The sequence below is a fragment of the Xenopus laevis genome, chromosome 5L (assembly GCF_017654675.1).
Source record: "Xenopus laevis strain J_2021 chromosome 5L, Xenopus_laevis_v10.1, whole genome shotgun sequence".
Lineage (NCBI taxonomy): Eukaryota > Metazoa > Chordata > Amphibia > Anura > Pipidae > Xenopus > Xenopus laevis.
Genome location: NC_054379.1, coordinates 51,665,937 through 51,684,518, shown reverse-complemented (window position 1 = coordinate 51,684,518; position 18,582 = coordinate 51,665,937). Strand labels below are relative to the sequence as shown.

At 40.0% G+C, this 18,582-nt stretch overlaps 1 protein-coding gene across 1 annotated transcript; it reads left to right on the top strand.

Moving 5' to 3' along the window:
• Nucleotides 1–1,498: 1,498 nt before the first annotated feature.
• On the top strand, nt 1,499–12,783 carry LOC121393661 (proteasome subunit beta type-1-B-like). Its single transcript, XM_041562745.1, has 6 exons — nt 1,499–1,699; nt 3,448–3,555; nt 5,403–5,484; nt 6,025–6,154; nt 7,972–8,078; nt 12,475–12,783. The coding sequence occupies exons 1-6, from the start codon at nt 1,593–1,595 to the stop codon at nt 12,658–12,660; spliced, it is 720 nt and encodes a 239-aa protein (XP_041418679.1). The 5' UTR covers nt 1,499–1,592; the 3' UTR covers nt 12,661–12,783.
• The last annotated feature ends 5,799 nt before the right edge of the window (nt 12,784–18,582 follow it).

Below are 18,582 nucleotides of genomic sequence, written 5' to 3'. Positions count from 1 at the left end.
ACTGTCAACAAACAACTTATCTAAATCACCCTCCTGTTTCATACTTCACTGGCACCAATGTTTTTGACCACCAATGAAGTTTTTTTTAAACTTATATGGGGGCCCTTGGCCACCAGTTGTTTTTTTTTTAACTTGTAGGGCAGGGGTGTCCAAACTTTTTGCAATAAGGGCCAGATTTGGTGAGGTGAAAATGTGTGGGGGCGACAAAGAGCCGGCCAGTCGCCCTAGGCAACCTGGCCGGCCCTGAATACGCAAATCGGTGCTCTGGCACTCATGCGTGAGTTTGCGATTGCGTGAATTGACGTGCGCATATGGGCGGAAGCGCAGAATGAAGGGAACATACCACACATAGTCGGGGAGAGAGGAGACCGGACATGGGCGTAGGCGACAGACCAGGTACGTGCCTGGTGCCCCCCTAGCTTTGCTCCAATTCTGCCTACCCCTAGTTCCGGACAAACCATTCAGCCAGACATTCTTTGAACCATTAACATCATTTAACTCATTTAAACAAGGAATCACGTAGCCGTAGCAGTGATATTTGGGCACATTAGTGAAATTATCTGCCACTTTGGTCTATACTGCTGCCTGTGTGCTGAAGGTGTTAGCAATAGACACTTACTGGCACATGGTGATGCACCGCTCTCACATACTTCTTTAGTTTACCGTACTGGCACGTCAGTACGTCTATTGACACCTTCGGCCCTAAAGAAGTATGCGAGAGCGGCGTGTCACTACGTGTCAGTAACACCTTCAGCAGCGTGTCACTACGTGCCAGTACTTGTCTATTGCAAACACCTTCAGCACACAGGCAGCAGAATAGACCTAGATCATTTCACTAATGTGCCCAAATATTACGGCTACAGCTACGCAATTCCTGATCGCACTGTGCTGGGGTGCCACATTATTATTAATTTCATGATGGAGGCTGAGGGCCGCTGCAAAACGGCCGCAATTGGCCCCCAGGCCAGACTTTGGACATGCCTGTTGTAGGGGAAACCCTAGCATCTAAAGGTTCTTTTTTAACTTCTATGGGGGACCCCTGACCACCAATTATGTTTTATAAACGTGTAGGGTGTCCCTGGCTACCAGTGGGTTTTTAGCGTTTATGTTTTAGCATCCAAGTTTGTGTGGCTTGTGGAGTCTGAGGCAGGGTCCAGAAAATTTGTCATCATACTGCCTGTGATTTCTGATGATGGCCCTGGATGATAATATAGAGCTTGAGCATCCGTTTTACACCTGTAAAATAACACTAGTGGAAAAGTTTACTTGAAAAAAGAACTGAAAAAGAAAGATCAAAAAATATTGTTTAATAAAACTGCGAATACGAAACTATTGTTACTTTAGAGGCTTTAATGGTGAACTACAGAAAGGATTAGCGCCTGAACGCTTTCCAACCATAACCATGAAAGCTGCATTTGCTCAATCAGCGACAGCTTTTGACCGGAAGGACACGCTTTCCCATGTTCAACTTCAAGCGATTTCGCCCGGAAGTGAGTAATAGTAAACCGGATGTTCTAAGGTAGCCATTCTGGGAGTGAGACAGCATTGGTGATTGCCGGCTTTGACAGGGTCTTTGCACTGAAGCGTTCCAAATGTTCTCGTCCGAATCCATTTTAAATCGCGAGCTCAACAAGAGCATGGACTATCACTACACGGGACCTGTCGAGCAGCGCTTTAACCCATACACCTTTAACGGAGGGTAAGGCAGCCCTGGCAAAAACGGGAAACCCCGAGCGATAACGGGGGCATTTCGGTGCTTGTTTATGTTCTTCCGCACACAGTTTGAATCTTGCTGCTGTGGTTATATGAAACGGAATGAACCTTTGTACAAACCTTGAATACGGACACGATCCATACAGTTTGTACATTTAACAACCCATGTCACCCAGACTGACCCCCCCCCTTAGGCGTTGTTTCATCGCACATGTAGTATTAATGTATGTCGCTCTGCGGAAACGTTTCTTTTATTCTCATTTTGCCTGGCTCTGCAAATACGCATTTATGTGCAACATTCTTGCCTTGCTTGCACTTTCACTTTCAACTCCAGAAATAGCTTGTCCTCCAAGACCAGCTTTTTAGTGTCACAGGCATGCACATGCTCAGTGTTCCTAGTATTATACACTGTACATTAAAAACCCTAAACTCAGCTAACCTGACACAGCACAGAGGATGTGGGTAAATTAACAGAAATTAACATTGGTCAATTAAGCATCTAGGACAGGGATCCCCTACCTTTTTTACATGTGAGCCACATTCAAATGTAAAAAGAGTTGGGGGGCAACACAAGCATGAAAAAAGTTCCCGACAATGCCAAATAAGGGATGTGATTGGCTGTTTGGTAGCCCCTATGTGAACTGGCAGTCTAAAAGAGTCACCGTTTGGCAGTATACTTGATTTGCAACTAATATTACCCCCAAACCTGGAATTCAGAAATAAGCATCTGCTTTGAAGCCACTGGGAGCAACATCCATAGGGTTGGGGATCACTGATCTAGGAAAAAGGATATTGGCACACAAGGCATTAGCGTTGCAGGGAACACCCTGCTCGTTTATACTGCGAGGAGCACTGCGAGGTTGACCCGAACCCGCCCGACCCACGGGTCCCGTGGGAATCGGATCGGCCCGCACATCACTAGCGGAGATGCAACATTTCGGGGACACTCCCCTTTGTCAAGCATTGGTTGCTGATCCTCTTAATATTGTGCACCGGGCTGATCTTTCTGAGGGTGTGTGATTTTTCTAAATCACTTTTGTGAGATCACTGATCTAGGCCATAACCAATCACAACTAATCACTTTTTTGCACCTGTGGAAACATAGCATAATTTTTTACGTGCTGTCTTAAAAGGGTGGTTCACCTTGAAATAAACTTTTAGTATGTCATAGAATGGCCACTTCTAAGAAACTTTTCAATTGATCTTCATTATTTCTTTTTTATTGTTTTTGAATTATACGGCTTCTTCTTCTGACTTTCCAGCTCTGAAATGGGGGTCACTGACCCCATCTAAAAACAAGTGCTCTATAAGGCTACACATTTATTGATATTGCTACTTTTTATCACCCAGGTTTCTATTCAGGCCCTCTCCTAATCCTATTCATGTCTCTTATTCAAATCAATGCATGGTTGCTAGGGTAATTTGGACCATGGCAACCAGATAACCGAAACTGCAAACTGGATAGTTGCTGAATAAAAAGCTAAACAATTAAAAAGCCATAAATAATAAAAAATTAAAACAAATTGCAAATTGTCTCTGAATATCACTCATACTACTAAATGTTAACTCAAAAGTGAACAACCCCTTTAATTTATGTACATACTTGGGAATGATGTGTTCCGTTAGACTGGTAACACAGGTTTTATAAACACAAAAATCAGTTTTTACTTGTACTAAAAATAGGTTTAGTTGAATGACCCATAGATTTATCTGTTTTCTAATTTTTATTCCTAGGACTGTGCTGGCTCTTGCAGGTGATGACTTTGCTCTCGTGGCATCTGACACAAGACTTAGTGAAGGTTATAGCATCCACAGCAGGGACACACCGAAATGTTACAAACTGTAAGTTACATTGTAAAGATGTCATAATAGTGTCTCATTTGCAGAATTGTACATGTGCATTTACAAGCACACACACAGCCATCAACACATTTATGTCTGTGAAAGCATATTAAATAAATTATTTCTCTCTCTCCTATTTCTATATTTTTCACTGGTAGTAGTATACATACACCAGTAATGCTTTCGCACCCAGAAAGGCAAATCTGAAAGGTGATAAGATGTTCAGGAAATATAGAATGGATGGACAAAGTTGTGGCCTTTATGCATTTATATAATATCATCATTATGTAATTCAGTGGAACTGCATTTATTGGTGTTGAATCCTTATGTATGAAAACATAGTAATAAGAGTGGTATTAATTGATGATATTTTTTACAAACCAAATGTAAAAGAAATGTAAGTTGCCCATATTTGCACTGAAAAAGTGATAATAAAGTTGAATTACTACTTCACCCAGTACCAGAATTTAATGTCACTCAATCACAGTTTGGCAGAGTAAACCACATATCATATTCTATCAAATATCATATGTCTTTTAGGTATAAAGAAATGTAAATATGTAGATACATTTTTTTCAGCGTCTATGCAAAGTTATTTAATGCTATCTGTAACAAGTGTGTGACGTTTGGCCATAGAAATACGTTTAGCCTTAGAAATAGTTTTTTCCTTCAATGGGGTCTCTGGAATTTCAAGTCACTAGCTGCTATTTTGAGGAATGGTTGTCACTGATAAATTGCTAGGTCTGTGTCCACAGTACTATTATTCTTTTTCACTCAAATTTTGTCTTTATTGAAAAAAGCAGATATTAGTGATACATACTTTTCATGTACAGTGAAGTAACAGAATCAACAATATGCATCTGAGAGGTCACTGCATAACATGTAAGATACACATAATTTTTCAACAATAGTACCTCTGATAAGCTGCCTATGTATAGCCACGCTGTATAGGGGATAGGGTGGGGGGGAGGGGGAACGGGGGAGAAATGAACTTGGGCATAAACCATTGCGGCTGCGTTCCAACCATTGACAAACCTGGTATCTGTATATCAAATATCTATGCTCGATTCCCCTATCATTACTTCTCTAACAATCCCTCAGCTCTTACTGCTGCCATGTGTTGGATTTAGTGAACCTTTGGTTGTCCTATCGTAGAATAGAGTCCATTGTTGCCATTTTTGACTGTCACTGAGAGGATGGTTCATAGCCGTCAGTGCTGCTCTCTCATATTGAATATTGGAATTTATCTCTTGTATTAACTGATCATTTGTGGGGGATTCCTTTTGTTTCCAGAATCTAGCTATTAGTCTCCGAGCTGCTATAAAAATATGAGTTAGCAGTTTCTCTGATATCCTATCATTTATGTTAGTGTCTAAGCCAAGAAGGGCCGTTGTGAGGATATGCCCAAGTCTTCCCAGGTCATAAGCTTGGCTGTAGTGTGCAACTCCAACATTCTTATTGGTGCATTAAGGGACGGGAAAGGTATTCTACCTTCCGGGCCTGCGTTATCCGACCAAATTTGCAGGCCGGCTTTCACCGTGTCCAAGAAAGGTGTTTCAACGACTCGTTCTGACGATTGTGACCACAAGATTTGTTGTAGGGAATGGGGGGCGACACAGTGCTGTTCCAGTTCCAGCCATCTTTTATTTTGTGGCTGCAGGTGCCAAGTACAGGTTTGCGCTAAGATATTGGCTTTATAATAGCGTTCTAAGTACTATTATTCTTTATTCTGTAGGTGGGGTGACCATGTTTGGTTAATATTTGTTTTGTGTGTGTGTAATTTCAAGTGTCTACAAAATGTTTGTATATTGCTATTAATGAATATTCTTTTTTCTCTTTTTCTTTAGAACAGACAAAACTGTTATTGGTTGCACTGGATTCCATGCTGATTGCCTCACACTCACAAAAATTATTGAAGCCAGGCTAAAGGTAAGATCTACATTTAGATAAACACTGCATAAATATCTTATGATATGATCAGTTTGTGCTTCTAAACATTCATTTACACACTATTTGTCCCCACCTTTTCACACCGAGAATGGGTTACACAGTGAGCATATAAACTGTGATAACCAACCCAATAAAGGATTAACCTACCGTTTATAAGCTGACGACCTTGAGTCATATTAGCTTGTCCCTCCTATGTTTTCCTTTTAACTACATTTTTCGGCTATTTTTAAGATTAGTATTAAAGGTAACGTTTTAATTTATTGGGGAAGCTCAGAATTATTTAGTGGGAAGGTGCTAGTTATGGGTCATACTTTTTGTTCATGATATATCCTTACACTTCGTGACCATGCACACCACCAATTTGTTTTCATATCAATGGAAGGTGCTACCTATCGCTCCTTTTGATCAAGATCTACATTTAGGCAGTAACTTTGGGCTGTCGGGCTTTTTGTAACTTATGTAAATTAGGAATCTTTGTCCTTTAACTTTTTCTCATTTTCTGTGTATTATTAACTCCAGATGTACAAACATTCAAATAATAAAACCATGACCAGTGGAGCTATAGCTGCCATGTTATCCACCATTCTCTACTCCCGCCGGTTCTTTCCTTACTACGTATATAACATCATTGGAGGCCTCGATGAAGAAGGTGAATTTCTGAACTATTTTTCAATTTGCAAGTAAAGTATCACTAGAATGTTGTTGTTTTTTTTATTTTCATACAAATATTTTCATGTCTGCCCATATTGCTTGCAAGAAAACAAAACTGTGTAATGATTAGATGAACAAGTACAGGTATGGGATCTGTTTTCCGGAAACCCGTTATCCAGACCGTTCCGAAATTACGGAAAGGCCATCTCCCATAGATTCAAACTTAATTAATTGTGTATGACTGGATACATTTGGGCAAGGGCAAGGCTTCTAGCCACCTGTGATTTATGATAAGGTGGAGAGAAGGGGATCCACTGTGAACCAGCAGCTTCCTGTAGTTGCACCAGTCCCTGTGGGTTCTGGCAAATGCCAGAGGGGCTACCATAAGATGCCATAAAAAGTCACTATTTAGTAGGCTGGTCTGGAGCTGATTGGGCCTCTCTGTAATAAGAATGCCAGGGCCTATTTTGAGTCCCAGCTACACTGCCAGGCACAGCTTTGGCCTGAATGCAGACACCCTGTGTGGAGATAGGCCTGAAAATGCCTGTTTTCGCGTTTTACAGGCCAATCTGCTCTGTGTAGCTATCCTCAAACCGCAACTGTGCCTGGCAGTGCAGCTACAGAAAGCTGCTGATCAGACCTGCTTCTTGCCGCCTCATTACAAACTGCAGACGAATAGAAGTGTTGAATATGCTTAGTTTACCCCTATACTGCTTTATGAATTGCTTCTCATCACTACTAAGAGACTGTTCAGGGCACTTGACTATAAGTGAAACAATGGAAAAGTAGGAATAAAGAAACATGGAGAGTCACCATGGGAGACACTAATTAATTGAGTGGATCTTATTACTATCGAGAAACCGTACAGATTCACTAACATTTATTAAGCCAGATTAATAAATAATAAGCCATACAATATAAGTATTTTATAGACATTCTCTTCTAAATAGATGTGTGTGCAAAACTGTTGGTGGACGCTTCTCCTGCTTATTCAGTTCCTTAATCCACATTAGTAAAACACCCTTTACTTGTTTCTGATGAAAAATGTATTTGACAAAAAGTTCTGCCTTGCAAAGGACCCCTGTGGTAGTGTACCAGCCTCCAGTATTTCTCTGCTTCTTAGGGGACAACAGTAAAATAGGAACCCACACTACGTAATAAAGAAAGATTAATTATCCTAATGGCATTTCATAAAATGATGAAAAACACACATACTCCCAAATGTATGTATATATACACGTGTGTCTTTTTCCAGCTCCTTTTCTCAAAGCTCCTCAGTACTTGATTGGGCCAGGAAGTGAGTGCTTTACAGCCTGGAAACACTCACCCAAGCATTTTGAGTGACAAATGTTCATACTTCTTACCACTCAAAAATAAGCTTCACATTATTTTTTTTATGGTTTAAAGGGGATGTAAACCCAAATATATTTTTCTTTTGCCTACTAAAATAAATCATTATTTTACACAACTATGCAATATACATTCATTACAAATTTCCTATGGTTTTTACATTATTTGTATATGTATTGCTATTGAATGCAGTGTTTGTCCCTTTCTATTCTCTGCCCTGTGGCTCAGACCATTGATACAATGTAAGACAAGGCAAGCTGATTAACAGACCTGTCTTTTCTGGGGAAGACTTCTGCAACAATGTTTAAAAAGTAACAACTAGGAGGTCGGCAAATGCTTCTTTCAATAGCAATTGTTTTTGCAAAAAAAAACCTTTAAAAGCACTTTTATTAGGCAAATTTGTATTGGGATTGATTTGCCCTTTAAGTCAGTGCTGTTTGTAATAGTTTATTATTTATCTCAAAGGTAAAGGGGCAGTGTACAGCTTTGATCCAGTAGGCTCATACCAGAGGGATGCATACAAAGCTGGTGGCTCTGCGAGTGCCATGTTGCAGCCTCTTCTTGACAACCAGGTATGTAACAACATGAACTAAATGCCAGGTCATTGACTTTTTTTGCATTTACTATTAACTACCAGTCCCTTTAAAGGGATACTGATGTCGCTCCAGCAGAATTCTGCACTGAAAACCATTTCTCAAAAGAGCAAAAAGATTTTTTAATATCTAATTTTGAAATCTGACATGGGGCTAGACATATTGTCAGTTTTCCAGCTGCCCCCAGTCATGTGACTTGTGCTCTGCTAAACTTCAGTTACTCTTTACTGCTGTACTGCAATTTGGAGTGATACCCCCCCCAGCAGCCCTTCAGCAGCCCTTCAGCAGATCAATTTGAAGGTAACCAGATAGCAGTTCCCTAACACAAGATAACAGCTCCCTGGTAGATCTAAGAACAGCACTCAATAGTAAAATCCAGGTCCCGCTGCGACACTTTGTTACATTGAGTACGAGAAACAACAGCCTGCCAGAAAGCAGTTCCATGCTGGCTCTTTCTGAAAGCACATGACCAGGCAAAACAACCTGAGGGCTACAAAGCGCGTCAAGCATAATGGTTCTACATACACATGGCGTTCTTTTGTATTGACTTTTAATAGATTGAATAAGCATTGGATTTTATGCAATACACTCCATGTGGTGCTCCATGCTTTACAGATGAAAATGACTTGAGGTGGCTGCCTACACACCAATATTTAGTGTGGATTCGGCATCTTTCAGCAGGATTCGGCCGAATCCTTCTGCCCGGCTGAACCAAATCTGAATCCTAATTTGCATATGCAAATTAGGGATGGGGAGGGAAATTGCGGGACTTTGTCACAAAACAAGGAAGTAAAACATGTTTTCCCCTTCCCATCCATAATTTGCATATGCAAATTAGGATTTGGTTCTGTATTCGGCCGAATCTTTCGCTGGGGGTTCGGCCGAATTGCCATTTATTTTATACAGCTTTTTACACCGTTTTTTTTTTTCAGGCATATTTATTTTTACGCAGCATAATATATAGGCACCATTAAGTCACCCAGTTTCATTCTATACATACTTACAGGAACTTCCGGCCTTGTAGCTCTGATTCACAAGCCCCAATGAAACATAAGAACGTGTCAGAGAAGTGACCTATGTGCCATTTACATAGAAAGAGTTCACATTAAGGAAAATGGTCTAAAGGGCATATTTTGATGAAGAATTCAATTATGCTAAAACCTGAGGTGTCACTATACCTTTAAGCTTTGGCTATTAAGTTTGCAGTTTATGAAGGTATGGAAACGCTTTAGTTTTTTTGGTGTTCCTATTCCCTTAATTCATCTCAACAGAACTTGGTGCCTTCCATCCATTATTTATATTTTAAAACAATTTAATTGTTACATTTCTTTAAGGTAGATCGCATATGGTGTGATTTTTCTGCTAATATATTTCAGCAGGTGGAGAAGCACCTGAAATTGCCCATTCTTCCTCCCAAGTAAACCACCTGAGACTGCAATTTTCTAGCAGTTTGTGGCACAAAAGTGTATTTTAGCCAGCTGAGAAAAGATCCAGGGGCTGTAGCCCTTAATTGTAGTTACATTTGGGAGCAGATTTACTAAGAGTTGAAGTGAAAATTCGAATTTTCTTTTTTTTTTTTTTAAATTTTCTTTTTTGGGTCAAAACTCTCAAATTTGAATTATCCAAACTCGATTCGAGTTTTAATTCAAATTCGAATTTTGAGATTTATCATACTCTGGTCCTTTAAGAATTTGAATTCGACTATTATCCACCTTAAACCTGCCTTATTACTATATAAGTGAGTGGGAGAGGTCCAGGGATCAATTTGGTGATGTTTGCAGCCTTCCCCATTGGAGTTTTTTTCAGAGAAAAAAATAGAGTTTTTTCTAAATTCGATTTGAGTTTTTCTAATTCGAATCAAATTAGATTCAAGTTTTCGGGTCGATTCAATTTGTCCGAACTGAGAAAATTAAATTTTATTAATAAATTTCAATTGGTCAAATTTCAAGTTTATGAGAGTGTATGGGAGTTTTAAAAAAAACTCGCATGAAATTGAAATTCAACCCTTGATAAATGTGCCTCTAACAGTCATTTGTCAGCACTAATTAAAGAAGACAACAAAGGAAAGCAAGTGCACCATGCTAAAATGGACAGTTATGTGTGTATTAATGTCATTTATAACATGTACTCGCTCGCTTAAAGGAATTGTTCAGTATAAATTGTTCAGTATAAAAATAAAAACTGGGTAAATAGATTGGCTGTGCAAAATAAAAAAATGTTCCTAATATAGTTAGTTAGCCAAAAATGTAATTTATAAAGGCTGGAGGTGTAACATAATAGCCAGAACACTACTTCCTGCTTTTCAGCTCTATAACTCTGAGTTAGTCAGCGACTTGAAGGGGGGCCACATGGTACATTTCTGTTCAGTTTGCAATTGATCCTCAGCATTCTGCTCAGACTCAAAAGCAAACAGTTATGACCCATGTGGCCTCCCCTCAAGTCTCTGATTGGTTACTGCCTGGTAACCAGTCAGTGTAAACCAAGAGAGCTGAAAAGCAGGAAGTAGTGTTCTGGCTATTATATTAGACATCCAGTCACTCCAGTTCATGCATTGGCACAAGAGAACCCTGGATGCAGCAGAAAATGAAGACTAATGCTAGCATGTTACATTAACACTACTGACCAGCAGCAAGCAGATTGCATACAAATACTATTATTAACCTCTGTAACCGCTAGTGATGCCTTCACCCATATGTCAATGTTGACCGCAACGTGCACGAAGTGTGTAAATAATGTGCCGTTTCATCAGACAAAACTTGACACAAGGCAGCAGTAACATTAGAACTCCGGGAAAAGATTTGCATCTGAAAAGAGCACTTTGCACCATGCACTGAATTTGTAATATGTAATATACAGTGGTGTGAAAAACTATTTGCCCCCTTCCTGATTTCTTATTCTTTTGCATGTTTGTGACACTTAAATGTTTCTGCTCATCAAAAACCGTTAACTATTAGTCAAAGATAACATAATTGAACACAAAATGCAGTTTTTAAATGAAGGTTTACGTTATTAAGGGAGAAAAAAAACTCCAAATCTACATGGGCCTGTGTGAAAAAAGTGATTGCCCCCCTTATTAAAAAATAACTTAACTGTGGTTTATCACACCTGAGTTAAATTTCAAAGGTTATAAAGCCATTTCTAAAGCTTTGGGACTCCAGCGAACCACAGTGAGAGCCATTATCCACAAATGGCAAAAACATGGAACAGTGGTGAACCTTCCCAGGAGTGGCCGGCCGACCAAAATTACCCCAAGAGCGCAGAGACAACTCATCCGAGAGGCCACAAAAGACCCCAGGACAACATCTAAAGAACTGCAGGCCTCACTTGCCTCAATTAAGGTCAGTGTTAACGACTCCATCATAAGAAAGAGACTGGGCAAAAACGGCCTGCATGGCAGATTTCCAAGGCGCAAACCACTTTTAAGCAAAAAGAACATTAAGGCTCGTCTCAATTTTGCTAAAAAACATCTCATGATTGCCAAGACTTTTGGGAAAATACCTTGTGGACCGACGAGACAAAAGTTGAACTTTTTGGAAGGTGCGCGTCCCGTTACATCTGGCGTAAAAGTAACACAGCATTTCAGAAAAAGAACATCATACCAACAGTAAAATATGGTGGTGGTAGTGTGATGGTCTGGGGTTGTTTTGCTGCTTCAGGACCTGGAAGACTTGCTGTGATAGATGGAACCATGAATTCTACTGTCTACCAAAAAATCCTGAAGGAGAATGTCCGGCCATCTGTTCGTCAACTCAAGCTGAAGCGATCTTGGGTGCTGCAGCAGGACAATGACCCAAAACACACCAGCAAATCCACCTCTGAATGGCTGAAGAAAAACAAAATGAAGACTTTGGAGTGGCCTAGTCAAAGTCCTGACCTGAATCCTATTGAGATGTTGTGGCATGACCTTAAAAAGGCGGTTCATGCTAGAAAACCCTCAAATAAAGCTGAATTACAACAATTCTGCAAAGATGAGTGGGCCAAAATTCCTCCAGAGCGCAGTAAAAGACTCGTTGCAAGTTATCGCAAACGCTTGATTGCAGTTATTGCTGCTAAGGGTGGCCCAACCAGTTATTAGGTTCAGGGGGCAATTACTTTTTCACACCGGTTTGGATTTCTTTTCTTTTCTCCCTAAATAATAAAAAACCTCATTTAAAAACTGCATTTTGTGTTTACTTGTGTTATCTTTGACTAATAGTTAAATGTGTTTGATGATCAGAAACATTTTGTGTGACAAACATGCAAAAGAATAGGAAATCAGCAAGGGGGCAAATAGTTTTTCACACCACTGTATGTAATTTATAGCAATGATATCATATATGCAAATGATGATACGTTTAGTAAATTGTTTAAATTTGTTTGTTCTTTTCACTACTAGATCGGATACAAGAACATGCAGAATGTCGAGCAGGTCCCTCTGACACTGGAGAAGGCTCTGAAGCTCATCAAAGATGTATTCATATCTGCTGCTGAGAGGGATGTCTACACAGGCGATGCTCTGCATATAAGCATTGTGACTAAAGACGGTGTCAGAGAAGAGTCCGTTTCTCTGAGGAAAGATTAGTTTGACATGCAGTCAGTGACGAGGCTGTAGGCATCTTCTGAACTCTCTCAGAACATTCTTTGATTTCTGCAATGTTGATCTTTTTTATGTGTCTCTAAAATAAAAAAAATAACCAGAAAAAAACTGTCACTGCAAATGTATATTTGTTAAGGCAATTCTTGTAGTGGGCTGATTATCCAATATATCATGTTTTTGGGACAAATTATAACATACAAAAATGCCATAGGCGGGCTGGGGGGTCATAACAATGATCATATCTAGCTTGCATGTCTTCATTTGGCATTCCACCCAACATAATAAAATATAGTGAAATGCTAAGCAACTTTCCAGTATACTTTAATTTATAAAAAGTTATGTAAACATTATAATTGAAAGCAGCACCTGTCTGGCTGTTTACTTTTGCAGCATTTCTTACTCTTGACTCCTGAACTAATGTAACAGGGGAACTACTAATACAACATTGTTTCAAGAGTCAGAGCCAAATAACCTGTATTAAAATGTGTGTAGAATTATATATTTGTTCAATAAGCATAGAAACCGCTTCATATGTGTATTTTAAACATATTTAAAACCATCCCAACCTGTATAGTCCTATTTGTTAGAACCCACCACAAAAACGGCTAATGTAATCTGATTTGCTGTCTGCTGCAGATGACTGAATTGTTGGAACCGTCAGTTAGACCTGTTCGCTGTTAGATTCATGATAGTATATAATTGCACATACAATCATTGCTGAATAGGTTTACCAACAAATTAGGTGACATGGACATAAACACTTGGGCAGGTGTCAGATTGGTAACATTGTCTGACTGTATCTGTTCTTGGTACTCTCAATGTTTCCTCTAAGGCTGAGGTCTCCAATCTTGCTGGTATGTGTGCCTATGTTTTTTTAGTACATTATCAGTCATTTGAGATACCATGGAGGTCATGGTTTTGTTGAATGTAACCTTCATATTGTCCATAAATTCAGACATTTGTGGTGGAGCTGTTCCTATTAAGCATTTTGCACATAGTCTTTTGTCTGGTAAGGCATTGTCTGAGCAGGAAGAACATTCTCTCCTTGCTGATTTTCTTCCACTTTCTTCTCTTATTTGGAGAACTCCTGTAACAAAAAAAGTGTAATGGAGTAATCTGTATTATCCCTTTATATCTGTAAGGATTATAAGTAGTTCGTCCAGCAGCATCCTGCTTATTCCACCTCTCTTGGTAACTCACCCCTCTGAGCCCCGAATGAAACCTGAAGCTCATTCCGTTATTCACTTTTAAGCAGTCCTTGATTTACAGATCTAGACCAGCAGCCTAAAAGATTTACATCATTAGCTGGCAGTCCCACTTTCTATGGGCTCGGTTACTGTGGTCAGAAAGATGGGGTACATATTTACACAGTACCCTCCTGACCGCACAATGGCGCAGAGGCTCTTACTGGTGGCTTGTTTGCACAAGGCGGAGAAGGATGCTAGTTTAACCTTTAAACCTCTGCCTGCTTGCCCATTTCGTGAAGTGTGTGCACCTACTTCCGGGTTTGCATACCTCTTGCGCATGCTTGGTGTGTCCGGGCACCATTCTTGAAGATGGTGTCTTAATTTGCGACTGATTGCACCAGTGGCACACATGGCCCAAGCCCAGAGGCTTCTCTCGGGGTAATCCTGGTCCTGGAGCATCAGAAGGGGAGAGGAACCCTTCTGGCACTGCGCGGGAAGCGTCAGGAGGAAAAGAAGATGGTGGCTGGGGGGGGGAAGTGGCCTTTTATTGTAATTCCTGTCCCACGGCAGGAGGGATTAACCCAGTCTTGCCCACTGGCATGTGAAAGGAACAGGAAAATAGTAAGTTTGGAGAAAGTAAGGTAGCCTGTCTCTCCCCAAACTGGATTGCTATGGGTAAGGAATGTAGAAAATAATTCATTATGCGAGGCTGGATTGGTATTTCTGCTATGACCCAACCTCTTCTTTCTACCCTTAGTTCTGGGCCTGACCTGAAGATGAATTTTTTTAAATCAATTATGGAAAGGAAAATGTAGGAAAAGCCTATACTACCTACACTCAAATACTTTTGAATATATAAAGCAGGTGAAGTGTACAGTGGTGGACCTAGCCGACTGGGCGACGCGGGCGGCCACCGCCCTCCCCCCGTGCTCTGTGCTCCCCTCCACGTTTGTGGACGTGCGCGCTCCTGAACACCATGTGCGCACATATGTGCAGAATACTGGAGGAGAGGGTGTTAGAGCGCTGGAGGGGAGGGAGAGAGGCGAGATGTGGGGATAGAGACTGAGGAGAGACTGTGTAAAGCGCTTGAGGGGAGGGAGGAGCAGCGAACATGGACTAGGGGTAGGCAAAAGTCAGGTACCTGCCCAGCATCCCCCTTTCGTTGTGCCCTAGGCAGGTGCCTCTTCTGCCTACCCCTAGTTCCGGCCCTGGAAGTGTACATAGAAATTTGTGGGATTAAATTTCTCCTGTGTAAGGGGGGCAGATGAAGTGTACTGCATAAATAGGCAAAAGTGGAATTTTAAATCTTAATTTAGGTAGAATCTAATTCAATTGAAGGCAAGTTCCCAGATAAAAGTAGTACAGGCACAGTTACTGGTTTGGTGTAAAAGGAAGAAACAGATTTTAATTTGAGCACTGTTTCTGTCTGCCTCTGCTTGGCATTATAGCACATGTTTACTTTCTAACAGGCTTACTTTCCAGCCTAAATCCAGACAGATTTAAGTTCTGCCAGTCTCAAGGAATCTGCTTTTATTTAAAAAGGCACAAACTTAAAGCTTCGTTTCTCAAAAGCCCAGAGCACACTGAGCAGTGCCTCTGACACAAGAATAGCCGAACAAGATCAGAAGATGGAGAGCTGTTATGGACAACGTTGCAGGCCTGGATCATTGCTGATATATGGCTGCTAAACATCTAGACTGGTACTGGTTAATTTAATAAATTAAATTCATACATACAGCCAATGTTTATACCTGTATTTGTGCTGGAATGCAGTCGGAATCCATAAAAATAAACTCAAATAATAGTCAAATAGGTAATTTTTCTTTGTTTTTTTTTCCTAGAAGGCTGCACACACACGACTAGTACTTAAACACTTTGAGGGAATGCTGGTATTCAGCTTTAAAGAGGTGGTTCACTTTCAAACAGCTAGTTGTTTTCAGATAGATCACCAGAAATAATGACTTTTTCCAATTACTTTCTAATTTCGGTGTGACTGTTTTTCTAATATTGAAGTGTAAAGTGTAATTTTTCACCTTCTGAAGCAGCTCTGGGAGGGGGTCGCTGACCATATAAACTGTTCTATATGGATACATTTAGTTAATACAGTTCTTATCTTTGTCCCTGCTGAGCAAAATCTCTGGGTTTCATTACAGGCAGATGTTAGAATTGATACAATAGTTGCTAATACTCCAGAGATGCTCCTGAGAAATGTATCAACTAAATGTTGCAAAACTGTAACAGTTTAGAGTCTGCGCCTGAATTACTGAGCTGCATTGAAAAAAGTGTTTGGAAGGTGAACAACCCCTTTAAGAGATATGCAAAGTATTAGTTCACCTTACAAATACTTTTTTTCAATTCAGTTGTTCCTCAGAAATAAAGACTTTTTTCAATGACTTTCCATTATTTATTTTTTAAGTTTTTTCCAAAATCGAAGTCTAAAATTAAATGTTCGTTTCTCTGGTGTTTGAGTCTGGCAGCTCAATAATTCTAATGCAGACTCTAAACTGTTACAATTTTTCAACATTTAGTTGATACTTTTCTCAGCAGCGTCTCTGCCGGCCACAAGAACCGCGGGTCCACCAGGTTTATTCCCGGTAAGCCATAAGCCTCAGACTCTCTGAATTACCTTGTATAGTATAGCCTTGTGGTACAATCCAGATAACAGTCAAATAAGGAGGGTATGTTTATATATGTAAATAGGGTGGTTCACCTTCAAGTTAACTTTTGGTATGTTATAGAATGGCAAATTCTAAGCAACTTTTTAATTGGCCTTCATTTTCTTTTATAGTTTTTGAATTATTTGCCTTCTTCTGACTCTTCTGGCTAAAAAGGTATTGTTATTGCTACTTTTTTATTACTTATCTTTCTATTCAGGCCCTCTCCTATTCATATTCCAGTCTCTTCGTTTATTCAAATCAATGCATGGTTGCTAGGGTAATTTGGGCCCTAGCAACCAGATTGCTGAAATGATAAAAAAATAACCACAAATAATAAAAACTGAAAAAACAATTGTGAGCTGTCTCAGAATATCACTTTCTACATCATACGAAAAGTTAATTTAAAGGTGAACAACCTCTTTAAGCTAAACACACAAAGGCTCCAAGAAAAACATTATTCAAATACTGTATAAGGTTAGATGATATTCTGAGCTGTTTTTATTATTTTATTTTGTGCAGAGAATTGTACTTGCTGATGGCAGAATATAGTCATTCGTGGATAACACCCGCATTAGTGCTGGCTGTTTCACTGTCAATTCCAGTGACAAATGTACAAACGCATGACACACTGCATTGTGTGTAATTATGTTACTTTTCTTGCTAGAAAGCCAAACATAGTGTTTTTAAACACATCCAGTGGCGTAAGGATATTTCATAACTGCTATAATCAAGTACAGTTGCTATGGAATGTATGGTGGGGGGTGCTATTAGCTCTTTAAACAAGTTTCAAGGCTGCATCATCTTGTGAGAAGACTGTCCCCAGAATTCAGATGTTATCAGTACTATCTTTTTTTTTTTTTAAAACTAGCTTCTCGTTGATTGGGTGTGAATTACTATACCTGGAGCAAACGTTATTTTATTTTAAAAATAATATATGATATAATATTACGTTTTAACAATAAACAAGCTTGTTATTTTACCAATAAATTTATCGCAGTTTACAGAAAATTCAAATATTTTGTAATACGATGAAATTGAGTCAAACTGAAAAGAATTGATGGCAGTTCTTGAGTTAGGTCTACTGTAGCCTGGTCCCAGCACCCTTATAGGCCAATCTGACCCTGCCCAATACTTTACATAGAGCCTGGTACTGGTAGCTAAAGCCTAGAACCCTCCCAGCAGCCTATTAATTCTGTCACTGCAGTAGGCTATCTTGGACAGGCATTTTTAAATTTTCAGTAGACCTGTTGGCATAAAACCAAAGAGCCGACAGTGCAGAACAGAGGCACTAAACTGAACACATATACAGGGGTAATTTACTATGTTCCCATGTAGAGAACTAAAAGATGCAAAAGTGCTAATTTAGAAAATCCATCAATCAGGTATACTGTATGTCTGCATTCTATAGCTCAAACCATATAAAAAAAGCCTGGTGCGAGGTTGCAGAGTGCAGCATGGTGTGCAAGGCAAGTATTTTAACAAAAATGGACACAATCTGTCTTGTTTTTGCGCCCTGCCTTCCATGCTAGATGAATTTCCACAGGTGTCTACACTCTTTATCAGAACACAAAGACCTACAGCCACCCCACAAATACAACCCTTTTACCATTCCCTTATTGTGCGTGATTCAGACTGGGCCCTTTATTTACTGCCCATCCTATGGCACTGTGCTTTTCACCTTGTGAACAGATTATTTTTCTTCAGTCCTTATACCAACCATAAGATAGATGTTAAATATAGGGCAACCCAATCATACCAGCGTCTGCAGCTACTTCTAACTTGTGTGTCTGAATGAGGTACAAGTCTCAGGCAGCACCAGTGTTGGACTGGGGTGTCTGGGGCCCACTTGGACTATGACCTCAAGGGCCCCCCTTGCAACATCAAGGGCCCCTAGGCTGGTTTTTCCTGGTGTCCCCCCACCAGCCCAGTCTGACTCATACTCAACGCTGTATTCATACAGTTGCCCACAGATTTCTGTTCTCTGAAGCAGGGAGCAGAGATTGACAGCAATTCATGTAGCATGCAAGGTAGGGTGCAAATTGCAAGATCATTGCAGATTGTGC

What these genes read in the sequence shown, in the direction of transcription:
- LOC121393661 (XM_041562745.1), top strand. Translation starts at nt 1,593, where the DNA reads ATGTTCTCGTCCGAATCCATTTTAAATCGCGAGCTCAACAAGAGCATG. An exon ending in ACACCGAAATGTTACAAACT is followed by an intron (nt 3,556 to 5,402) that starts GTAAGTTACATT and finishes CTTTTTCTTTAG; the next exon opens with AACAGACAAAACTGTTATTG. An exon ending in TTATTGAAGCCAGGCTAAAG is followed by an intron (nt 5,485 to 6,024) that starts GTAAGATCTACA and finishes TATTAACTCCAG; the next exon opens with ATGTACAAACATTCAAATAA.